This window comes from Saccopteryx leptura, chromosome 3 (genome assembly GCF_036850995.1).
Source record: "Saccopteryx leptura isolate mSacLep1 chromosome 3, mSacLep1_pri_phased_curated, whole genome shotgun sequence".
NCBI classification, from domain to species: Eukaryota; Metazoa; Chordata; class Mammalia; order Chiroptera; family Emballonuridae; genus Saccopteryx; species Saccopteryx leptura.
In genome coordinates this window covers 86,727,579-86,752,178 of record NC_089505.1, presented here as the reverse complement: position 1 = coordinate 86,752,178, position 24,600 = coordinate 86,727,579, and the positions used below count along the sequence as shown (strand labels likewise).

Genomic DNA, 24,600 nt, shown 5'->3' with positions numbered 1-24,600 from the left:
TTCTATTTCTGCAAAAAGACTGGAATTTTGATAGGGATTGCATTCAATCTATAGATCGCTTTGGGTAATACTGACATTTTTAAAAACTATTCAGTCTTCTAATCCATGAACATGGGATGCATTTCCGTTTTTTTGTATCTCCCTTAATTTCTTTAAGCACTATCTATTGTGATCACCGTGGAGGTCTTTCTCCCCCTTGGCTGGGCTCATTCTTCCAGCACCGTGATGAGTAGAACTGGCAAAAGTGTCCTTCTCACTTCCCTGGGAGGACAAGCTCTTGGTCTTTCCCTGGACATGATGTTTGCTGTGGGCTTCTGGTATGTGGCTTTTATTATGTACAGGTCATTTCCTGCTGGTCCTAGCTTCTTCTTTTTTTTTGATCATGAAAGGGAGTTGAATTTTGTCAAAGGCTTTTCTCTGTCAAGAGAAAAGATTGTGTGGTTTCCCACTTCATTCCATTGATTCATAGATGTGTAATTTTTGTGTTGCTGTTGTATATGAGATTTTCCTCTCTGTGATATCTTCTAACTTAACACGGTAGGGTTTTTATTTTTGGCATGTGTGTGTGTGTAGTTAGTTATTAGAAAGAATCACCAGCACTTTATATAGCTCTTATCACGTGCCATACACGGTTTTTAAAATTAAGCTTTATTTTGAGGTAACTACAGACGCCTGTGCCATTGTAGGAAATGAGCAGAGGTCCCATGTCCCCTCTGCTGATTGTCCCCAGTGGTGGCACAGTCCCCTGATGAGCAGAGGTCCGGGTTTAAGTCCAGTTTTCTTCCACGCCGGTGCATTCATGTGCTGTCATGGCCTCTGCCTGTCCTTCTGCCTGGTCCCTGTCCTCGCTTTGCGTATCTGTGGGTCGCTCTCTGCTCTCCTGCTGTGGCCAGGGCTTCCCAGTGCTTATGGAGGTTGGGGTGGGCTGGGGCTTTGGAGGGCCTCAGCTTCACTGCATCCTCGGTGGTGACTCTCAACCAGGGGGCCGTCTTCGCCCAGGGCCCCAGGGGATGCTGCTTTGGGAAGATGAGGCCGGCCCTCTCGTACACCCAGTCCTGGGCTTGTGGCTTCCCTGGGGCACAGACTCCACTGTTGACCTGGGGGGGCTGATCCTATGGAGTGGAGGAGCAGTGCCTGAGGAAGGGGTGCCAGGCCCCCAACCCTGAGCCCCACGGGCAGAGGCTCTGTAGGACTCAGTCAGGGATGGAGGGAGGCAGAACCAGGCAGGGGGAGGATCTCCAGAGGAAGCAGATGCAAAGGTCCTGGGGCATCCAGGCACAGGCCGCTAGGCTGCAGACTCAGTCTCCAGAGGGCAAGGGTCACACGGCCTCCTCACTTGTCACAGCTCCAAACCCATGATGACTCCACCCATTTCCTTTCATGGTCAGGATAAGTTATTTTTTTGCAAAGAGAGACAAAGCGTTACGAACCCTTTATATATGTGGTATGAAGAATTATACTGGGTTACAGGACTTTCTTAAAACTGTACCCACATTGTTTCTAATTGCTCATGTATATGTTTAAAAATAATTATCCTGTGGAGTAAAATGAAAACATTGTCCGTCAGAGGACTGCTGGGCTGTGAACGGCGCTGCCCACCCTGTGCCGTCTATGGGGCTGTGACGTGACATCAGTGACATGCCATTAGACTTCCTTGTCACCATGAACGGGCATGAAGGAAGTCTGCCTGCAGCAGTACCCAAGTGTGCTGTGTTTAATTTGGGGGGTTTTGGCAGATGTTTGACCCACTTCTGAGAAGAATGACGTTGGGCTGATGGTCTCTAGTTCCTGAGTCTTTGCTTTGCCCAATGACGTCACCCGGGCCCTGGGTGCGTCCTGCTCCTGAGGAGGTGCCCAGACTCGGCCCGGGGCCCCTCTTTCTCTCTGAGCTCTTCCTCTTGGGTTTCAGGCCCCCAGGCTTGCCAAGCTCACTTTGATGGCCAAGAACTCAGTGTGTTTTAAGGAGAATGCCCAGAAACAAGTGTTCTGAAGAGAACCTGTACCTTGTCCAGTGTCCAGCTCTGAGTCCCCAGAGCTGATGTGCGTGTGTCAGCCTGGCATGCCAGTGGTGGACGCCTGCCCTTGCAGAGCATGTCCTTTGGTATGTGCCATCTGGGTTGTGCAGTTGCAGCCCCTCGGGGGTCAGGTTCTCAGTCTGTGGTGTGGAGGGGCTGTATTGGTAAGCGTGGGGCCCTGGGCTACAGCGGTCAGCATGGGACCCTGGGCTGCGGTGCCCGGAGTCGTTGCGGAGGGGCTGTGGTAGCCAGTGTGGGGCCCTGGGCAAGGGGAAGTTCCCACAGCAAATCTGAAGATAATCAACCTCATGAAATAACGTGACATTTAACCTGCTGCCAAGTGAGTTCGTGTTGTTCTGAGGACAGAAGCCACGGGGACTCTGTCGGCTTCCTGAGGCCACTGGAACAAATCGCTGTGAACTCTGTGGCCTAAAACCACAGACCTTTATTCTTTCACGGTTCGGAGGCCACAGCCCTGAAGTGAGAGTGGGTGGGCCCACGCGAGCTGTCGGCAGGGCCGCAGTCCCTCCAGAGCAGCGGTGCTCAACCTGTGGGTCGCGACCCCGGCGGGGGTCGAACGACCAAAACACGGGTCGCCTAAAGCCATCGGAAAATACATATTTATTATACAATACATTTTTAAATAAAATATGCCTAAAGCCATCGGAAAATACATATTTATTATACAATACATTTTTAAATAAAATATGCCTAAAGCCATCGGAAAATACATATTTATTATACAATACATTTTTAAATAAAATATGTATTTCTGATGGCTTTAGGCGACCCCTGTGTTTTGGTCCTTCGACCCCCGCCGGGGTCGCGACCCACAGGTTGAGCACCGCTGCTCCAGAGGCTCTGGGAGGGCCCTTCCAGCCCTTCCAGGTTTCGTGACTGCTGGCATTCAGGGCTTGTGGCCACGTTGCTCCAGCCTCTCCCGTGTCTGCGTGTGTCCTCCCCTCTGTGTGTCTCTGCTTCTGTTCTCTGTCCTGCTCTTGTAAGTGCCCTTGTCATCGGGTGTAGGGCCCAGGAGTCATCTCGCTCTGCTCATCTCACAGTACTCAGTTCAATTTCATCTGCCTGGTCCTTTTTCCAGCTAAGGTCATGGTCACGGGGTCCAGGGACTAGGCTGTGGATGTGTCTTTAGAGGCCACCATTCAGCGCACCACAAGGACCTGGATTGTAGCATTCCCAGGGGCCAGGGATCTGTGTTCTTGCCTGGTGAATGTCAGTCTGACACTTCCGTCCCACTATCAAGCTGACTCATAGACCAGGAGGGTGCCTTTGGCCTTTTTGTATATTGTTTGCTATTATAAGCAAAAGCCTAGATGGGAACTATTCAATAAGCTTTTTAAAATTCTTTTGTTTGCCTGAAATCAAACCCAATTTGGCAGGATCAGCTGTTATAAAGTAACAGATCTTATCTCAACTACTGGAATCACTGATAGGAAGGGCTTTATCACCCAACCAGCTGCGGGGCACCCCACCTCCTCAGAGCTGAGGGGCCGGGGGCTGGTTCTGGAGAGTCCAGCCTGTGGGTGTCACCTCGAACCTGCTGGGGAGACAATGCAGGCAGATAAATGGCAATTGAATTGCCACGGGCCCTAATTGTCCCGCTAAAGTCTTTGTGAAGGTGTGATCGATAACTCGCTAAGCATCTCTTCTTGTTAGAGGTTAAAAACAAAAGGAGAGAAATTGGATATATGTGAAACTGATAGATATTTCACCCAGAAAAGAGCTGTATTGATTGAGAACTAAAAAAAACCTGCCAGGAGCTGTGAAATTGGAAAATTAGGTATCAGAGTCACCTAATTTGAAAAATTAAACCAGAAGGAGTTACACAAATAGCATGGAAACTTGGATTTCGTTTTATTTTGATCTTGTAACAATAAACTGGATTTTATAGGTGACTCTACAAAAGTAGTCATTGTTGTCCAACCGCTGGTCTATATAGTCTTCACACAATATAAAACCGGCACGAAATTTCTGGTGGACTGAGACCACCGGTCTAGATGTTGCTGCACCCTTACAGTTTTTTAGTGGCCGGTTTTCTGAGTAGCATGTGCAATTCTTTTATTTTTTAAAAAAGAATGGATTTATTTTGGTCAACTCTTCACCGGCATAGGGCAGCTGCTCAGGACCACCTCTCCTGTCATCTGCTTCTGGAGGGGCTGACTACGCCGTCTCTGTCCACGACAGACCTCTGCAGGGCGGTGCAGAGCCAGACACCAAGAGCTGAGATGCTGAGGGTCTCATGTTGCTGAGTCTTGGCTTGTTCATCCCGGACGTGGTTTTTTTCTCACTGAATTGATGGGGCCCGTTCCCTGCTCTCCCCGCGACCCGGGCAGCGTGAAGCTGTAGCCCACCCGTGACCTGAACCCTGGCTCCAGGAAAGGACCTGCGGGTGGTTTGAGGTCCGATTATGATGGCACTCAGGGAAGAGAGGTGAATTCAGAGCTATGTGCTGATTCAGGTGCTCCCCGCCCCCCGTAGATAGAAAGGAAGTAACAGGGATGGGCTGTCAGGCTGTCGCCCCGCCAGGAGCAGTCTGAGAAGACCGACCCAGAAGAAACACGTGCGTTCCCCTTTCTGTGTTGGAACTGGCTCGCGCACATGCGCGGCTGCAGGCCCCAGCGGTGCCCAGCAGAGGCCTTTTGCGTGTGTGTGTGGTGGCCTGCCTTGGACTCGAGTGCAGTCAGGTCGTGGCCACGTCCGACCAGATAAACAGCGTGCGTCGGGGCCAGCCACACCCAGGGCCTCGCCTTCCTGTGGCTCCTGATGCAGCGGGACCCCGGCCCCGGCCCTTGGGGAGGCGCTGTTCACTCTCCCGGGCAGAGCACGGTCCTCCACACCACTCCACGGCCGTCTGCCCTCCCTGTGTCCATGGCCTGCAGTTGGGGGGGCTGCCTGGGCACACTCGGCCAGTGGTCAGAGGGACGGATGGTGGGCCCTGTTTCTCCTCCTGCGTCACCCCCGTGGTCAGCATCCTCCACAGGGGGGTTCCTGGTGAGGTGGGGGGGAGGGGTGTCTCAAAACGGGAGCCTGGCTACCCTGTACTCTGTGCTGCCCTTGGGATGCTGTGCCCTGCGCCCGCCAGGTCCTTCTCTTGTAAAGTGTATGTGATGCTCGCTGGCCTCGCCCCTGCTCTCTAGTTAGCTTTGCGGTTCAAGCACCCTGGTCCCACCCACGTGCGCTGTGCGCTCACTCACGCCCATGTGCTTTGTTTCCCTGCCAGGCAGTGTCCGCCACCGCCCTGGCCAACCTGACGTGCATGCGCACGGTGCGCTGGGCCATCTGGAAGCCCTTGCTGGAAGCCGACTCCGGGAGCGTGACGCTGCCTCTGCAGGGCGGGACGCAGCCCAACCCCCTGCGCTGCCTGGTCTACAAGGTGCCCCCAGCCAGCATGAGCTCTGAAGAGGTAAAGTGTTAACACTTCGCCAGTGTGACTCTTTCACCCTGAGCGCGTCTAGCAAGTTGAGATGTTTTCAGAACTTGATGCGTATATTTGTTGATGTTTCACGGGCAGAATCTGTTCGTGTCATGGGTGTGCCCTTAAAAATGTGTGATTGCTGAGCCACAATCAGCGGCGAGCTTGTAGGGAGAGCTCTGCCTTGGGTCCCACATCGCTGTGCACGGGTCAGTCTCTCTCGGGGTGACCTGCAGGGCCGGGACTCTTAATTTGTACTCACTGTGCAACGAGAGCCACGTCCGTGCTGTGTGTGTCTTTCAGAAAAGGACTTTGAAACGTGCGGTGCCCGGGGGATGGGCCTCATGTCACACAAGTGCTGGGAGGGAGTCAGGTGGTCAGCATCCAGCCAGCTTGTCTTTGTGATTGTCACTCACACCTGTTAGACCCTGGATCCCTTCAGCTGTGTACAGAGGGGTGGGACCATAGCAAGATTTTGCAATACCCATTTTTCAAATGAAGCTTCCTGTGAACCCCAGTAGAGAAAGCACCAAAAAGTGGGGCATGGCCAGGTGAAGTATGTGTGTGCGAGGGGTCTCATCCCCTGATCCGTTGGTGGCCTGGCAGTATGGGCCATGGGTCATAGTGACCCAGGGAGCCACAGACACCCTGTGAAACCACTGCCCTGGCCCTCATGTGTTGGGCAGAGGTCTGCCTGGGGCTCCATGCTGTCTGATTCTCTGGCTTCCATCCCTGAGACATGCCCAGCCTGTCTCAGCAGGACTCCATTGTCTCATTTTTTCTTAGGTATTTAAGGACGTCACCTGTGTGCTGACTTAGCGACAAACATTATTCGGTGCTATTATTTATGATTTGGATAATGCTCTGGGGGCCTGAACACAAGGGGACAGCTGACTGTGCAGCTTTTGATACTGCGAGGAATGTCGCTCATTATGGAAGCGCGTTCTGCGGCGCCTCTGCCCAGTCCGGCCGAGCCCTGGCTATAGCATTGCCGTACGGGGAGCCCTGCGCATGGCCAGCCTCTGCCCAGCCTCCCGTCTTTTCTCTCTGTGCATAACTACATATTCATTTTGTGTAATTTTAGCCTTCTCATGCCGATACATTTCCTTCACTTCTTACGTCTGTAAACTCTGTCGGGACATAACTTTGTGAAGGTTTGGCTATCTTAAGGATGCAGATGCATCAAAAGCTGCCATTTATGACCAGGAATGCACTTAGAGTTTCTCTACATCAGCACAATTGCCATTTTGGGCAAGAGTGTCCTGAGCATGGAGGACAGAGGAAGCCCTGGCCTTCCCCTCCAGGCGGGGCAGCATCCCCCGCTGTGGCAGCCCAGCATGCCACAGATGTCTCCTGGGGGGCCAGACATCTCCTAGGGCAGGACGGCCCCAAGCAGAGAGAGGGTCACTGCTCTACACAGAGACCAGAGACCAGGACCTAACAGTGACTCACACGCCGACACCCTGCCGGGCTCCTGCTGCTGCCTACATTTCCACCAGCACCTGCCCGGTCGGGGGGTGGGCCCAGGTGGGCCTGTCCTCTGTCCCCACCACTTCACTTACATTCACTCCAGGGACAATGTCCCCAAGCCTGCAGGGCTTGCAGTCCAGTAGAAGTGGCAGATAAGAATTAAAGGAAAATATAAACAAACACACCATTTTTGGCTGAGTAAATTTTTGGGTTTATGTTGATGTTGTGATTGGTTCAATGTTACTTACTGTGAAGGTTAAGTCGTGTCCTAGGATTATGTTTTCTTTCCTAGGTAACTCCTGTAGTTTTTCCCTTCAGCAAATAATTGTTTCAGCCTGACCAGTGGTGGCACAGGGGATAGAGTGTCTACCTGGGATGCTGAGGTCCCAGGTTCAAAACCCTGAGGTCGCCGGTTTGAGTGCAGGCTCATCCAGCTTGAGCATGGATCATAGACATGACCCCATGGTCACTGGCTTGAGCCCAAGGTCTGTGGCTTGAGCAACGGGTCATTCGCTCTGCTGTAGCCCCCCGGTCAAGGCACATATGAGAAAGCAGTCAATGAACAACTAAGATGCATCTCTCTCCCTTCCTGCTTGTCTGTCCCTGTCTGTCTGTCTGTCTCTGGCTAAAAATAATAATTGGCAGAGGCAGCCATTTTCAGCTCTTAGCTGTGAATTAGTCTTTGCTTTGTTTTCTTTTTTTGTTGTTGAATTTATTGGGGTGCCACTGGTTAATGTAATTATACAGGTTTCATTTCCCCAACTCTATGACACATCCCTGTGCACTGCATTGTGTGTCTGCCCTCCCCGCCGGGCCGGGTCTCCGTCCATCACCGTTTGTCCCCCACGCCGGCCTCCACGTCCGCCACCCCTACGCTTTGCTTTCGAAGCCTTGTGCTTCCACTGTTTCTTAGTTTACAGTTTCAGACGTTAACTGTCGACATCCAGTGATGATCGATGGGAAGCAAGATTTAAAAATCTGTTGTTTCCTAAGGCCTCCCTGCAGTGAAGTCTAACAAACTACATATAGGATCCGCACCCTGACTGCGGTGGCACGGGGCTTTTGCTGCGTGGCATTGTTGTCGTTGTGGCTAATCTCCGGTGAAGTCGCAGAAGGCCTCCCCATAAGCAGAGAGAGGGAAGGTCGCCAGGGATTGGAAGGCCCGACATAATAAAGACAGAAAGCTCTCTGCGCATTGATCAGTAGATAATGCAGTTTCAATCAGAATCCCAGCAGGAGTCTTTTGTAGGTATAGATAATCTGATTCTAAAAACATCTACTGGAAGGTGAAAGAATTAGGAGAGTGAAAACAGTTTTGAAAAGAACAATGCAGTCGGAGGACCCATGCTGCGTAATTATGGGAGCTACAGCCCAGCTGCGGTGGCAGCGTGGCGTGCTGGTGGCGGAGGACTGGCTCGTAGACCCACGGGACAGACGGAGTGGGGCAGCCAGTCCGCCGGGCGGCCCTGTAGGGCTACACGTGCACATACGACAGGACTCAACAGCCCTATTACAGAAATATACTTGGGGACGTGAACAGTAGGGTCACACAGCACTATGCACGCCAACATGAACAGCAGCTCTCTCTATTGTCACCGGAGCTGGGGACAGCCCAGGTGTTCTTAAATGGGTGGATGGATAGAGAAGAAACTGGTGCACCGTTCAGTAGAATGTGGCTGGCAGTGGGGACCGGGAGCCGTTGGGTACCCTCAGATCCGGGTGTGTTGAGTGAAGGAAGCCCGTCTCAATGTTAGGTACCCTAGGGTCCCGTTGTAGGATGTTGTCACAAGGGGGCAGCATGATGAGTTCTGGTGACGGAGCTGTTCTGTACCCTGCTTGGACCGGATGCATTATCCACCAAACTTAAAAGGTCAGTTTTGCACAGGTAATTTAAAAGGCACGTTCAACCCTGGAGAAATGTGATTTCTACTCGCGTGAGCGTGATTCTGTGACGCCATAGTCTCCTGGGGTGTTGCGGCCGCAGCTGACGCTGTCCTGCCCAGAGAATTACTAGGTTCTGGTCTGAGAGAGAGCACGTGGCTTCTCAGACTCTCAGGGCTGGGCACATTGTTCCCGGTTGAATTATTCCAACTCAAGGATGCTAATGGCGGGAGTGTGGCCTTCACTGCTCTGTGGTCAATCATAGGTGCAGCAGGTGGAGTCGGGGACGGTCCAGTTTGAGTACTCGCTGAGCCCAGAAGGACACCTGGACACACCCGTAGGGCACCCCAGGGCAGAGCGGAGGCCCTCCAGGAAGACACCCACGTCCCCTTCAAGTAAGTGTTTGCGGAAAGCTGCCGCTTGGAGCGCCCAGCACGGCTTCCATCTGTTACCAGGAAAGCCCTTTGCACGGCCCAGTCACGGGGGTCAGGTGGTGGACGCGGCGCTGGGACTGTGGTTGCTGGCGCAGCAGAGGCCTGCTGACTGCGGGCTGTGGCGTTGAGAGAGCCGAGGCTTGGCCAGTACCCTGCCCTTTGGCCACCGGTCTGCTCAGCTCCTTGTAGCTCCTGACCGAAGGCCCGTGGGGGAGTGGGGTCTGTAGGGGACATCTAAAGGCAACTTTGGGTGGCAGCCCTGCAGACACAGGGCCTGAGAGGTAGTGGTGGGCTGAAAGCCACAGGCTGCCGGCTCGGTCTTGCATTGCTAATGTGGCTGTGAGTTGCTTGGTTTTTTTTTTCTTTTTTGACTTGGTTGTTTTTTTAAAAAAATGCTTTCTGCTTCCTTGAAGTCTTGTCCAAGAGTGAGAGTCTGTGACGTCGTCTGAGGGAACGGGGTCCCCAGCAGAGCAATGTTCCTCCCGTGGGTGGTGGCGGGCCCGCCTGCGCGTAGCGAAGGAAGGTGCCGCTGGGCTTTCGCTCTGCATTTGGCTGGCTCGGCGCCATCCGCCGTGGCCAGCTCCTTGGGGTCGGGGCCTCTGTCTTCATGCCCAAGGACCACACAGCCAGCATCCTGATTAGGGATTGCCCCTGTGGGAAAGGCAGGGGTGGAAGTGAGCGGGCGTGTGGGAGAAGGTCCCCGTGAATGTGCACGGAACCCGTGGCTCTACGCTTCTAAAGATCTTGCTAGCCGTACGAAGGTTCTAGATCATGGGTGGCTGGGAAGTTAGGAAGCTAGGGGATGAGCCGATGGAGGGGAGTGTGCCCATCCCTCCTTTGAAGGCTGACCCATTGACGGTGCTGCCAGGGGGCAGGGCACTCGCCAGCCTCTGCTGGCCGGAGGTCCTGGTGCAGGTGCAGAAGCCCCCATGACTCTCATTTGGGAGTAAATTGTTATGAGTTGAGAGTGTAGTTTATGGAAACTGATTTCATTGCATTAATTATGCATTTGGTGGAAGCAGCATACTTGACACCTAAGGACGCTCAGGTGCTGAAATGTAGCAGCCCTTTCTACGGGGCAGTGCACGCGCTGGTTGCTGCTTTGTCCTTCCGGCTCTGCGTCTGGTGCTCAGCAGGCTGTCCGCGGGCTGCTTTTGTCCCGAGCGCATCCCACAGTCTCTGTGTGAGTGCTGCTGGAGCCGCCTCCACAGCCCACTTGTCCTTGAGACTCTGCCAGTGTCTGCAGGGCCCCTGCTGTGGGCAGTGGGCGGGGCTCTCCCCTCAGCTCAGCTGAGAATGGATTTCCAGTGTTCCTTGATAAAGGCGAATGCATTGAAGGCATGGAACACATCGTTTAAAAATAGTAAACAAAGGGCCAAATTGATTTATGATCCATCCCCTATTGTAAATCTAGTATACTTTTCCTTCTTTGACATAGTTGTGGTTACATTTTAAAAGTAGAACAAATACTGACCTCTAAGAAACTGAACAACACGAGAGAAGGGTAGTGTGGATAGCGGTCTCCATGATGAAGGCTGGTCTAGTCTGTGACTACAGTAAACACGGTTACGCTGGGTTTTGATTGAGTTACCTGAAAGACAATGGATACTGGTAAAACCGGGCTCGGCCGCGCCTGGCGGTGCGCACAGCATAGACCGTGTCCATAGAGAGGGAGCGGTGCAGCCAGCTCTTGGGGACAGATGTGTGTACCCCTCCCGGAAGGGAGCCTCCGTTGTCTGAGCTGTCCTGAGGCTGCGGCACTGGGGACACACGGCAAGTTAAGTGTGAAGACCCCCTAAATTGTATTAATATCGACACTGATGGGACCACCCTCGTCGCGTCTGTGGGCCTGCGTCAGCGGTGGGGGCTCTACAACCGTCCATCTGATGTCATGAGGGGACGTGAGGAGACCTGTGACCTCGCCAGCCGCTGCCTCCGTTCCCCAGAGTTGCCCTTGCACCTGCTTTCCTTGTGTACGTCACGGAGCTCCCTGCATCTCTGGGTTTGAGGTTTTTATCACAGTTGGAAAAAATTCGGCCACTACTTCTTCATTTTATTCCGTCTCCCCCTGTCTCCTCCTTGGGGCCCCGGCCGCCCACAGCTCCAATGCTCTTCTAACCTTGATTGGTAGCCCGTGCTGTCTTCCACAGCGGGCAGTTCCCACCGCCCCGGTGTCACGCCCACCGGCTCCCACAGCATCTGCCCCTTCATGCGCGTCACCCGTGTGGCTCCGTCCCAGGCACTGTGGCTCTCATACCCACAGGTCCTGTCCGGTCCTCCCTGCATCTTCCGTGTCTTGACTTGGCATGTTCAAGGTCACTCTCGTTCTGAACAGAGGCAGTGCCACTATTCTAAAGTCCTTGTTTGCCAATTCTGGTATCTTTGTCAGTTCTGGTTGATTTCTGTCCTAATTCGAGTGTGTTTTTGTGCCTGGTGACTTCTGACCGGATGCTAGTCTGGGACATTTTTGTGTGGGTGTTGCATTTTCTGTGTGTGGCAAACACGCATGAGCTCGGGAAACAGTTCCGTCCTTCCAGGTCTTGCCCCAGAGGCTTATTAGATCCGCATTTAGTCTCGGGCTAATTAGTCCCCAGCCCTGACAAGGCCCTCTGACTGCTCTGCCCGATGGCCTCTGCGTTAGGAGGTTTACCAGTCTGGCCGGTCTGTGGCCGCCTGTGAGCACCGGGCACAGTCCTGGCGGCTCTCTCCCAGCCTTCGGTGGCTCCCTGACAAGTAATCAGCCGAATCCCAGCAGGACCTCTGTAACTAACTGGATGCCTCTCTGTCCCTCAGCCCACCTGGCCTCTGCACTCGGACCCCAGCTCTTCTGTCCCTTCGGCTCTGGGCTCTGTCTTCTCAAGCCCCCTGCCCCGCCTCACCTATGCCTGGGGCGCCCGCCCTGCACCGCTACCTGCAGTCTCACGGTCGCCCTTGAGGAGGGGGACAGGCGCACGGCTCTCGTCTTCTGTTTCTCCCTCCTAGGGGTTCATGCTCCATTGTCGCATGAATTCCAGTGTTTTGAGTACTATTGTTATACATTTTGTCAGTTTTTACAAGATTTGTTTCAGGTGGGGGGACAAATCTGGTTCCTGTGATGCTGTCTGGGCCAGAAGTGGACGTCTGCCAGTGACCGTGGCCTCTGGGCCATGAAATCATCCACCTGGGGCCAACGGCCCCGTGGTCTGGTGCCTCCCGCAGCTCTGGGTGCTGAGATCTCCGTCACCACTTCACGCTGTTGTGACCCTGCGTCCTGGCCCAGGCGCTGCCGCACTGTCTCCTCGTGTATTGGCCTCTTTGAACGTAGAGCTTCTTTGTCACACTGGAAGAGCACATGGTCAGGAACAGCCGGGGGGCATCTGCAGGAGAGGCTGTCTCCCTTGACTCGCAGACTTACCGTGCAGCTCTATAACTGGAATGTGCCACCGCAGATAATGAGATAATAGGACAAAAGAAGGAGTATGATATCTGATAGCTCCCAGATGGGAGCAGGCTGGCTTCCTGTCACCATTGTCACAGATGACCATAAACTCAGGGGCTTACAACAGCAGGAGTCACCGTCATGTTATGTAGTTCCAGAGGTCAGAGTCCAAAGTGGTTCCATGGCTGAAATCCAGCCGTGGGCAGGGCCATGCTCATGGAGACTTGGGGAGTCCCGTTTCCCTGCCTCTTCTAGTGTCCAGAGGCCCCGGCCTCCCTTGCCGCCCCCCCCAGCACTGGCCCCCTCCCCCGGTGCTACCCCTCCTCCCTCCCCCGGCCTGCTCTGGTTCTGGTCCCTGGCTCCCCTCTGTAGCAGGGCTGTGCGGTGGCACTGGGCCCCCTGGGGCACCCAGGACGCCTCCCCATCTTAGGGCACCTGCTCAGCAGCCACAGTTCTCCTTGGGGGTGCACTTTTGGGTGCACCAGTCCATGAACAGTCCTAGAATGGCTGCCCACGTGGAAAATATGAAGTCTAATTTCATGTCACGTCAAAAAATGAGTTCTCTGTGGATTAAAGAATGAAACTGGCTCTGGCCGGTTGGCTCAGTGGTAGAGCATCGGCCCAGCATGTGGAAGTCCTGGGTTTAATTCCTGGCCAGGGCATACAGGAGAAGTGCCCATCTGCTTTTCCACGCTTCCCCCTCTCCTTTCTCTCTCTCTCTCCCCCTCTTGCAGCCAAGGTTCCACTGGAGTAAAGTTGGCCCGGGCACTGAGAATAGCTCTATGGCTTCCACCTCAGGTGCTAGAATGACTCCAGTTGCAACAGAGCGACGCCCCAGATGGGCAGAGCATCGCCCCCTGGTGGGCGTGCCGGGTGGATCCTGGTCGGATGCATGTGGGAGTCTGTCTGACTGCCTCTCGCTTCTCACTTCAGAAAAATACAAAAAAAAAAAAAAAAAAAAAAAAAAAAAAAAAAAAAGAAAGAATTGGAAATCTCAGATGAGAAGATTAGAAGGAAGAAAGGTTACAGGAAGAGCTGCTCCAAATGAATAAGAACTAATGAACAGCAGGGAAGAAAAATGGGGGGAGGAGTCCGTGAACAGGGATGTCACAGAGAGGAAACCAGGGTACCCCATGCACACATGAGAAAGGGCTCCGTTTCACCAGATCCGAGATATGCGAAGTGGAATGAGAACTCACCTCACCCCTCTGTTGGAAAAATCTATCTGTCACCTCTCAAGGGTGAACAGGGGTTTGGGAAAAGTGGATTCTCATCACGAAGGGACGTGGTATAGACGCCTCTCTGAAGAGCGATTAGTGAACACCCAACAACTCAGACATGCTGTTTGCAGACGCCTGTGGCTGGCAGCAGCCTGTGCAGTGTCCAGGGCCTGGGGCAGGGGAGGACGCTTACGACAGCACTGCTTCTGGTAAAGTCCAGGAATAAGCTGCCTGCCCGCCCACGGGGGACGGTCAGTGAGCTGATTTGTTTGGACAACGGGACGCTGAGTAAGGGTTAGAGTGAATGAGCTAGCCCCTCATGTGGCACTGTGGGCAGGGGTTCAGCACGGGATGTTGAGTGAGACCGCCGGTTCTGAAGGGCGTGGGTAGTGCTGCCCCAGCTGACGATCTCACCAGCTCACAATGTCTCCGTCCCTCAGTTTCCTCTGCTGCAAAATGGGGTGGGCTAAGGACCTCAGTATTAAAAACAAAACTTGTAAAATCTTAGGGGAAGAAGTCAGAGAACATTTTTTATGACCTTGGGCTTGGGAAGGCTTTCTTGAACACGACCGACAAAGCTTACGCCAGAAGAAGACTGAGTGATGTGTTTGTGCTAAAATATGAAATGTTTGCGGGAGGGACAACTCCACACAGCAAGTTAAAAGACACACTTCGGACTGAAAGACACTTGCAACACATGTAACCATGAAAATTAATTTCAAGACTTAGAAGATGAGAAAAGAGAAAGATCACAGAGGAGCGCTACAGATCAATACGGAGCAGATAAACCACCGGAGAGAACCTGTGAGGACGCGCAGGCTGCAGAGCGGGTTAGACGCGTGGAGGCTCGTCGGGTGCTCAGGGCGCCCGGCCGGGGGCAGATGGTCCGCAGCCACCATGGGGGCCGTTAACATGCTCATCATTGCTCCACAGCTGCGGTCATCCGCTGGACTGGGCGTTGGTGAGCTGGGGCCGCCTGTCAGACCCGTTTACACATAGATCCAGAATCTCCCGGAAACAAGGTGCCCGGCAGGGGCAAGCGCACGTGCAGTGTCCCCACGGGGACTCTGCTGACCCCAGGGCCCGTGGTGGGCGCACAGCAGTGCCGTGATGACCCCAGGGCCCGTGGTGGGCGCACAGCAGTGCCGTGATGCCGTCCAGGGAAGCAGGCTGTTGCTGGGCCCAGGAGGCTCCGTGCTGGCGCAGCTTCTGCCAGGTTGTGCAGGAGAGCTGGGGAGGTTCCTCAGGTGGACCCCCCCTCATCCGTCCAGTGGAATCCTCGCTGAGAGTCTGTGATGTGCCAGGTACTTCTTAGGCCCCTGTCTGTGTGGAGCTAGCATTTTAAAAAGAGACAATAAGCAAACAAATCACCAAATGTTTTAGGTAGCAAAGAATCATGTTTTATCCTGGTGTGGGATGCTGAAGGCGGGCAGCTGTGTGTGTATGAAGGCATGGGATCCCGGGGACTCTGTCCTTCCCCTTAATTTGCTGTGGGCATGAAACTGCTGGACAACTAACCTATCAAAGAAAACGAGAGTATGACTTGTGGGGAGCGTCTCCAGTTATGCCTGTCTTGATTCGACTGACTTGTGTTCAGGGTTTCTGTTACTGGTTCCATGGGTGAGGGTCCGCTGTGACAGAGGTCAGCAGGTGTAAGCCAGACAGAAAATGTGGGAGGCTTTGTGGGCCAGGTGACCTGTGTCACACTGCTCATCTCTGCTGGGCCATTGTGAGAGCCGCTGATGCTTGTTAACGAGAGTGGCTGTGTTCCAATAAAACTTTGTTTATACACACAGGCTGCGGCCAGCTGTGTTCCAGAAATCTTTATTTATACACATGGGCTGGGGCCAGGCCAGCTGTGTTCCACTAAAACTTTATTTATACATACAGGCTAGGCCAGCTGTGTTCCAGTAAAACTTTATTCATACATACAGGCTAGGCCAGCTGTGTTCTAGTAAAACTTTATTCATATATACAGGCTAGGCCAGATGTGTTCCAGTAAAACTTTATTTATACATACAGGCTAGGCCAGCAGTGTTCCAGTAAAACTATTTATACACATAGGCTGGGGCCAGCTGTGTTTCAGTAAAACTATACATACAGGTTGGGGCCAGCTGTGTTCCAATAAAACTTTATTTATATACACAGACTGAGATAGTTTTGACGGCAAGTCATGATATGCAGGTCCCTGATCCATGGCTTCCGTCTTTGTCACATCTCTCAGGTGCAAGGGATGGAGACACCACCCAAAGTAGCTTAAACAGGAGAGGGACTTGATGGGCTCACGTGACAGAAGGGCCCAGACGTAGAGCTGATGTGGGGCTGCGGTTGCCTGGTGACCACTCCATGCGTCACCTGTCTGTCTGTCCCCCCACCCTGTCATCTGGCCCTCAAGCTGTCACTGATGTCTTCCTCCCAGGGAAGGGCTGGCTCCACCCCTGGACTTGGGGCCCAGCAGGAAGAATGTCCTTTATTCACCTGACCCAGTAAAGGTCCTGGGAGGGCACCCCGTGTCACTTGCTGTCACCCTGTGTGACTGTGGTGGGGCGGTGTGGGGGTGGCGCCCGACGAGGGGCCTCTGCTGAGCTCAGTCTCGGTCTGCCCCGCACCCTGCTGCTTCTGGGGGTCGCACCCAGCTTTGACTGCGCTTTCTGCATTCCGAGATCTTCTGTGGAGTAGCTGTCCATCGCTCCTGCACCTGCTCTGCTGAGTGCAGAGGAGCACAGCCCGCTGGGCTGTGTGGGGCTTTGTGGGGTTCAGGGGCACCCTCCCTCCTGGGGCCTCCCTGGGAAGTCGTTCTGGGTCTGGGGTGGCGCCTCGTTCTGGATGACTGCTGGAAGGCGTCTTTCTCCCTCATGCCTGAGATGCAGAGTGGTCGGGCTCCCACGGCTGACCCTTCCCCGGGGGCAGACGCTGGGGCTGGAAGGATCTGGACTCGGCTCTGCAGGTGTGTGGTGGCCGCGTCCTCCACTTTCCGCCACCGTTTGGGGACCCGCAGATCTGTGTGGATGGAAACTGGTCTCATTTGGTTTGTTTAATTGGGATTTATCACTGCCTTCACATCTCATCACCATGGTCACCATCAACCCAGGTTCCAAGCATTAGAAGACAGCGCCTCCCAAGACCCAGTATAACTGACCCGAACATCCATTGGTGTTTTAACTTATGATGGAAACTTTTCCTACTACAATATTTTACCTCCTTATATGGGTCCTTTGGAAATCTTAATGACATGTGGCTGTCACTTTAAGTGAGGTGCTTTGGCTTTTGTTATGAATTATCCTTCTTATTTCTTCTATAAATGACGAGGGAGCAAGGGTCCATTCATCACCCCCGTGGAAGTGTGCAGGCAGCCACTAGAGGGCACCTCGTCTTCAACTTTCGTGACTCAGAATTTCCCTGACCCATATTTTGCTTTCGAATGTTCTGGTGGTGGTGTCAGGATTCCGTTGTGTTTGCTTAATAGGTTTAAGAAGAGCCATGTGGAAGGGGTCACTGCAGACATGTCGCAGTGTTTCGCAGACTGTACTGGGCTAGACCCCTGACGTGGCTGTGACTTCTGCGCTGTCCACACTGTGGGCACGGCCTCCCCACAGCCGTGTCCTTCGTCGTCCTGAACCCCGGACAGTGTGGGGTGAGGGCGCTGAGCAGGGGGAGGAGCGTGCGGCTGCAGAAGGGCCTCGGGCAGGTTCTGCTGGACTGCGGTGGTGAGCGCGGACGGACATGGGATCACCTCTGGGCCGGCTCCTGAGGGTGACCCCAGCCTGGGGCTCTGGGCGCACAAACGACACCCCCTCCTCTCGGGCCTGGTTATTCCTGGCATGGAGACCCCACCCACTCCCTCACCTGCTGCCCTAGATCTCTTCCCAGATTTGCCTCTTTCCCCCCCATTTCTGTGTCGGAGTCTTAGTGACTTGACCCCCAAATCACTGGGAATGAGGGCCTTTCCGATGGGCTTGCAGGGTGTTGATGAATTCTTGGTTTTCAAGGTCTGATGAAAGCTGTTTTCACCGTCTTCCTTTGAATCATACCAACTGTGTCCTCAGCAGTGATGCCCTCGTCTTCCCCCAGCCTTTGGGGCAGCTGTTGTTGCCTGTCCTGTGACACTGCCAGGGCCCCCACCCCTCCAGGGCCTGGCCCCCTCCATGCCTTGGCCTGAGCTGCTGCAGGTGACTAAGCGACAGCCGCTCCCCCAGCAAATACCGACCCTTCAGTTACTCAGGCAGGTGTGCCCGCTGGGCAGCACTCCCCTGTGTGAGCGCCCTCCCGGGTCCCGCCGAACAAGTGCATGGCTCTGTCCAAGCACACGCACTCCCGGGAAGACGGCTGGTGTGTGGGGTCAAGGCTTCAGCCCGCCTCCTATGTGGGGCCCACTCCTGGTTGCCCATCTGCCGCCCCAGGGAGGTGGTCACGGTTCGGGGACCCTGAGAAGACACTGGCAGGCCCTCTGCAGCTGAGGATGTCTCTGTGAAGACCCCTGTCCGGCTTTTCATTTACCTGTATTTCTTTTTATACCTTCCCGTGACCTGCACCAAAAGTGCTCTCTGCCACATGTTGACTTGAAAAGCAGTCCTTCTCCTCCTCATGCAGGAGGCACCTCAGATCTGCACCCTCCTGCAGGTCCCCTCCAGGCGGAGTGCGGAGGGAGCAGGGGACCCCACGGGGCGTGGACAGCCCGGGTGTGAGGCAGCTGCAGGCCCCTGTCCTGCCTCTTGGTCATGTGGAGGGCGCTTGGGCTTCTAGAAGCTGAACGAAGGGTTGGAGACCATTGAGCTTTGTTGACAGTGATTTCCGGTGAGTGGAGACTGACAGGAGAGTAATGGAGTGTCAGGGACAGTTAGTCTTTGGACGGATGGCCATACTGGCCGCCATGGGACAGGTAAGTTTCTCCCTTGTCTCAAGCCATTGGCGTGGACCCTGTCTGCACCACAGTTCGCTCTGGTGGTGTGGGCACCACTTGTTTGGTCCCTTCCCCTGTTCTTGTTGATGCCTGCCTCCCGCCCCAAAGCCCCCAGGCCGCCCACCACGCTGCGGGCAGAGCTGTCATCCGTGTTTCTGCGTTTTTGTACTTTCCGGGTTATGTATTGAAAGAGCCCTGTGGCGGCTGTGCCACCCTGATGTTGCCCCAAGGAGCCCAGCACTGGGCTGTGAGTCAAGGGCCACCATTTGGGAATAAGCGGCTGGCGCGAAGCTGCTCACCATATGTGGGCACCTCACGTCTGAGTGCTGTGCTGGGTGGTGGCCCTGGGCCAGCCGGGGGCATTCTCAGGCCTTGCCGGGGCAGAAGGACCTACTTTATAGGGATCGTTACACTGAAGTTATTTTAATCCCACAGGTGCTATACGGATATGGGCTTACTCGCATGTGTGAAGGGTGAAGTTGTGGTCCCTCACTATTCCACGCTGTGCCGTGAAGTTCAGTGACTTACCCATACCCCAAATCCACGGTGCTTTTCTTCCTTTGTTGGAGGAGGGACTGCATCACACAGGCTGCTTGGTGACTTGCTTTTTCTGCTCTGTAACTTGTCTCAACCTTCCCATGTAGGACCTCGCCGTGGACCTCCCCATGGCTGGCTCCGTGCTCCCCACACGGACAAGCCACTTTGAGGTCAGGGCCTCCATTTCTGCAATGTTCGCGGTGTCCTGATGGGTCGCTGTTCCCGGGGCTGCAGACGCAGACGTGGACACGCTCTGAGCGGTCCTGCACACATGCTTGCAGCCCCTGGCTGTGCTCTGTGGCGGAAGCTGGGCTTCCAGAGTCCAGTCAGATGCCCTCGACCTGGCGTTTGGGAGACGTGGAGGAACGAAGTGGGTGCTCCCCAGAGGACGCTGGGTTCTCTGGGTGCAGCTAGTTGTGTGGTTTGAGTAGCGACGTAACTTGACAATTACGTTGAACATGAAAACAGAAAAACTTTGAAACCGAGTTTTTTCGTGGTTTGGGTCTATTTCCTCTGTCCGTGCCTCCCAGGGATGTGTGGCTTTGGGCCTTGCTTTTCCGGGATCAGCGGTGGGCACCTGTTTAACCGCTGGCAGGGCCTTCTTCTGCTGCGGCTTTGTCCTCCAGGAAGATGAGACTGCGTTAGTCACGGTGTGAAGAGTTAGTTACCATAGGAAACACACGGCACAGCACCCAGCTCTGAGAAGGAGAAGCTGCAATGCCCTGGCGGCTGCGGGGCGGGGGGCGCACCGCGGGGGTCCGGCTCCCCAGGGCCTGGCTTCTCTCAACAGAGGAAAATGCAGCCATTTCCTGCAATTTTTCCTCATTACCAGAATCAGCCTGGAGAATGGTCAGTCTCCATTTAGGGCAGGCAGGAGACTCTGCCTGCTGCTTCCGGCTCCATCTCTGACTGCTTCAGGGAGGGAGGCGAGGCGGTGGGGGGCGACGTGGGCCTTCGCTCTGCACCAGCTGGGCTGCGCCAGGGCTGAAGGTCGCTCTCAGCCCCTCATCAGGGGCCCACGTGGAGGACAGGCCTGGACTCTTCCTGGGGCTAACGCGCTCCGCTGACCGCGAGGGGGAACTCGGGCCTGGCTCTGCAGCGGGCACCCGTGGGGGATGATGTGACAACCAGGGAGCCGTGCAGCCCGACCGGCCACGTCAGCTGTGTGTGTCTGTTCGGAAGTTTCTTATTTAACCCACAGTGAGCCCGCCCAGCCAGGGAAGCAGCGCCTGGCTCTCTGGAGCGGGATGTGCAGCAGATGCCAAGGCGGGAGCCACCGTGAGCACATGGGCACTTGCGGTGTCAGCACCACGGCTCACGGTGCCACACATGGTGGGACTGCAGTCAGCCCAGGGCAGCCGCCGCTGCAGGGAGCCCAGGCCCCACTCTCTGGGCAGTGATCGGGTGGGGCAGGAGCCACCCTGACGAGTTTCGTGCGCACTGAGCCTTCTTGACCACTAAGCACGGGGACTGCCTGGTCACTACCCAGCTCTGAGTGGTGGCGCTGGACACCACCCAGGGGAGACGTGTCAGGCCCCGGTGGGTTGGGGCTCAGGGCACCCTGGGCCCTGCCTAGGCTGACGGCCCCCTCCCCTCCCTGTGCTTCCTCCCAGGCCCGCCAGCGCCACCCCAGGGGCTCGCCACCGCGCTGGGCTCTGAACCACAGTCTGTGGGACCAGGGGTAAGTCTAACCAACAGCAGTTTCAGGATTCCAAAATCAGTTACTAGAAGGCTCTGGGTGCCTCGTGCGCTCTCCTGGGGCTGGGGAGCATCCTGGAGAGCCGGGGGGCGGGGCCGCTTCCCCGGCCTTCCCCTCCCCACTTGCTTTTCCTTGGTGCTGTTGTTATTTGGTATCATTGTCTGGGAGATCACAGAATGGGCTCTTGCTACCTCAAACAGGGGAATCAGAAATGGTCTGGGGTTCCAGAGCAGCCATGGATCGGGGGTCGCAGGCTCTCCGCCCTCTGTGGCCATGCCCGGGGTCCTCCCTCCCCATGGGGTGTGTCCGCGTGGGTGGGCGGGCCTCAGTGAGGTCACCGGTGTGCCCTGTGTCTTCTTCCCTCCAGCTGTCACTTTCCCAGCTGGTGGCTTCACCGCGGTCCCCGACTCAGTGCCGCTCTGCCAAGCCCTCTCCCCAGCAGGCCGATCGCTCCGAGCCCTCACGGGCCCAGGCGGTAAGTGCACCCCAGTTCCTTCCTGGCAGTGGCTCCTGGATCCTGGCACTGGGAAGGCTTTGACTTGGGCAGCACGCTGGTCCCTGGTTGGATGACCAAGGCCGTCGTGGGTTCTTTGTGACACAGGCTTAGGGACCTTCCGTGTTTCAGACACTGGCCCCCTTCTGTCTGGTGACCAGCGGGCATGTGGTCTGGGACTTCCTGCCAGTGCTTGACTTGAGGCTTTGCTCCACCTGAGAAGACACGTGAAACCGCCCTTAGGTCTCTGGACACGAGAGGGACAGGGAAGTTTCACGGAGATAAAAATAAGAGGCTGATCTGGGCTGCCGGCTCTCAAGGACACTGCTGTCAGCGGGGAGGGGCAGTTAGTGAGGTCTGCCATCCCTGATTTCACCACCACGGAGGGCCTAGCATAGGCCCGCGTTTCCACTGACCTTGGGGAGCTCACAGGGACTTGAGTCTCGAAAGTTGGCTGCTGGTTCACTGGCACGCTGGTCCCCAGTCTTGCCCTGGAGGTCTTTGAGGAAAAACAGCTCCATGTAATCACTCGTGGAGAGCACTCATGGCAGCTGCGATGCTGGATTCTAAACTACAGGGTGGGCAGGACTAAGTTCCCAGCTGTTCCGACAGCTGTGCCGTGTACTCACAACTGGGAACCTACTTCTGCGGATGGCGAGGAGCTTGTGTCTTTGGATTGCGGGGTTGCCCCTGGTTACGGAGCAAGCTCGAAAAAGCATTCTGGATTCCTGGACAGGCTTTTCAGTTAGACATGCCTCTCCCACTTTGGAGGGAAGCGGATGGCGCAGAGTGACATGGGGACAGGGCTCAGTGCCATGTCTGAGCAGCAGAGCTGAGGAAGGTCTCTGCTGTTCGTGGCGTGGTTCCGATGTCACCTTCTCAGGCACTGCACCCCCCCCCCCCCATGGCCCTGAGCTGTCCATAAAATCAATGATCCCTTCTTCCTTGCCTTATGCCTCACATACAATACAGGATGCTCAGATAAATTCAGATTATTATGGGCATGTCCCGAATATCACACAGGACATGCCTGTACTAAAATTATTTATTGTTCACCTGAAATTACAATGCAGCCGGGCTTCCCTTTTTTCGCTAATGCTAACAACGTGACAGGCAGTTCATGGATGAGCCCCGCGTCCGGGCGTCCTTGGGGGCCTCACATGGGGCCCTCACCGGGGGCCTCGTTCCGCCCAGCAGGCATTCCCCTTGGAGGGCGGGATCTCTCACCTGGAAGCTGACCTCAGCCAGACACCCTCGGTCCCGGGATCGTGTGTCGCCGAACAGCTGCAGGCGCTGCCTTTTGCCCCCGTGCATGCCCCGATCGTCGTGGGGGCCCAGACCAGGAGGTGAGGTGTGGTCGAGACCGTCTGGCCCTCTGAGCACCAGGCCTTCCCCAGAGCGGTGGGTGCAGGCACTGCCTCTCAGCTGGCCTTTCCTGGAGGGGGCTGAGGACGTCTATGTTGCAGCTCCGGGAGCAGGGTCTCGAGAGCCTCCCTGGCAATCCTGCAGTCAGCCGGCTTCCCAGAGGTGCTGGATGCCAACCAGCAACCAGTTGAGGCCGTGAATCCTGCCGACCCCGTGAAATTCAACCCTCAGAAGGAAGAATCAGACCGTCTACAAAGCAACGAAATAGTGCTGCAGTTTCTTGCCTTTAGCAGGTAAGTTCTTGAATATCCCGTGTTCCTTTTTACCTGGCTTTTGCATTTCTTGCATCGAATAGAAACTTACTTCTATGTGGTTCTGATCTGGCAGAACTCAGCTGTGTTCAGGCCTCGGTGGATTAGGGAATGCCATCTGTTTTTATTTTGGTTTGGCGAGGACACACACACAGCCGTTTCTCAATGCTGTGAGCTCCGCCCTGCCCCGTCTTCTGGGGTCCTCAATGAATGCGTGGACAGTGTGCCATCGGCCAGCCCTTGGGGGTTGGTGTGGCTATGAGCGCAGGTTCTCCAGCCACACCTGAAGTTGGCTGATGTCGGGGGGGCCCCTCAAGGTCACCGGAGAGCTGTTCATGGGGGTGAGGGAGGCAGCGTTCTCCTGTGGCACCTGGGCTGTGTCCCTGTGCGGGCGTGCGATGGGAGCCCCGCGCTCTGCTGAGGACACGTGATTGATCTGCAGCTTTGTTGGGTACAGGGTGCCCCAGGAGGACCCCGGAACGCCATGGCCAAAGACCGTGTACTTCACCTTCCAGTTCTTCCGCTTCCCGCCCACGACCACCCCGCGGCTGCAGCTGCGCAGGCTGGAGGACACTGGCATGAGCAGCGCCGGCTCCCTGTCGCACGTCCTTGTCCCCATGGACAAAGACGGCTCCCGTGAGGCGGGTGAGTGCAGTGCACCTGGCAGACACGGGGGTGCCAGCGCTCAGTTTTGTCTGTGGCATTCATTATTAAAAATGCTGCACAATGAGACGTTTCCAGAGGTACAGAGGACTTGAGAGAGGAGGATAATGAATGAGCTCCGCAGTAGGAACCGCATCCCCGCCCAGATCTCTCCAGACCAGCGTTGTTTTGAAGCAAATCCCAGACATTGTGAAATTTCATCTATAGGTATTTTCTAAGTATATCTGAAAAACCAGTCTTTTTTTGGAAAAATGTGAACTCAATATTATCCCACCTAAAAATAATAATTCCTTCATGTTATCAAATATCTAGCCAATGTTAAAATTTTCCCAATAAGTTCATGCAGTGTTTTAATTGTTTAAATCAGGATCTGAGTAAGGTCCCTGTGTAGGGACGGTGACGCTCAGGGCTCTCGCTGTCTGTAGTGCCACCCACTTCCCCACCTGGTTTCATGTTTGTTGAAGCGGCTGCGAATTGTCCCCTAGAACTTCCCACAGTCTGCACTTCGGTTTTGTATCCCAGAGGTGACATTTACGACGTTCTCTGTACCCCTTTTTCCTGTGAATTGGGACTTAGAGCTAGAGGCACGATTTGGTGCAGGCTTTGATTTGGGTAAGAGGCCCCTCCAGCTGCTGCTGCGCATTATCTGTGCGGCGGTGCCTGACCCCGGTCCTCTCCATCCGCCGATGCACGCTGTTCCTGTGGTGGTGCCCACCCCTGCTCCTCTCTATCCGCTGCTGCGCGCCGTCTGTGTGGAGGTGCCT

General features: G+C 55.1%; 1 protein-coding gene across 1 annotated transcript in view; it reads left to right on the top strand.

Moving 5' to 3' along the window:
- The window catches only part of NPHP4 (nephrocystin 4), an 86,962-nt gene that overhangs the window by 35,801 nt on the left and 26,561 nt on the right, over window positions 1-24,600 (top strand). The window contains exons 10-16 of the mRNA XM_066374881.1: window positions 5,254-5,436; window positions 9,062-9,191; window positions 20,919-20,986; window positions 21,372-21,479; window positions 22,695-22,843; window positions 22,964-23,155; window positions 23,631-23,818. Coding sequence (XP_066230978.1) covers window positions 5,254-5,436; window positions 9,062-9,191; window positions 20,919-20,986; window positions 21,372-21,479; window positions 22,695-22,843; window positions 22,964-23,155; window positions 23,631-23,818 — 1,018 coding nt within the window. The remainder of the gene's footprint in view (window positions 1-5,253; window positions 5,437-9,061; window positions 9,192-20,918; window positions 20,987-21,371; window positions 21,480-22,694; window positions 22,844-22,963; window positions 23,156-23,630; window positions 23,819-24,600) is intronic.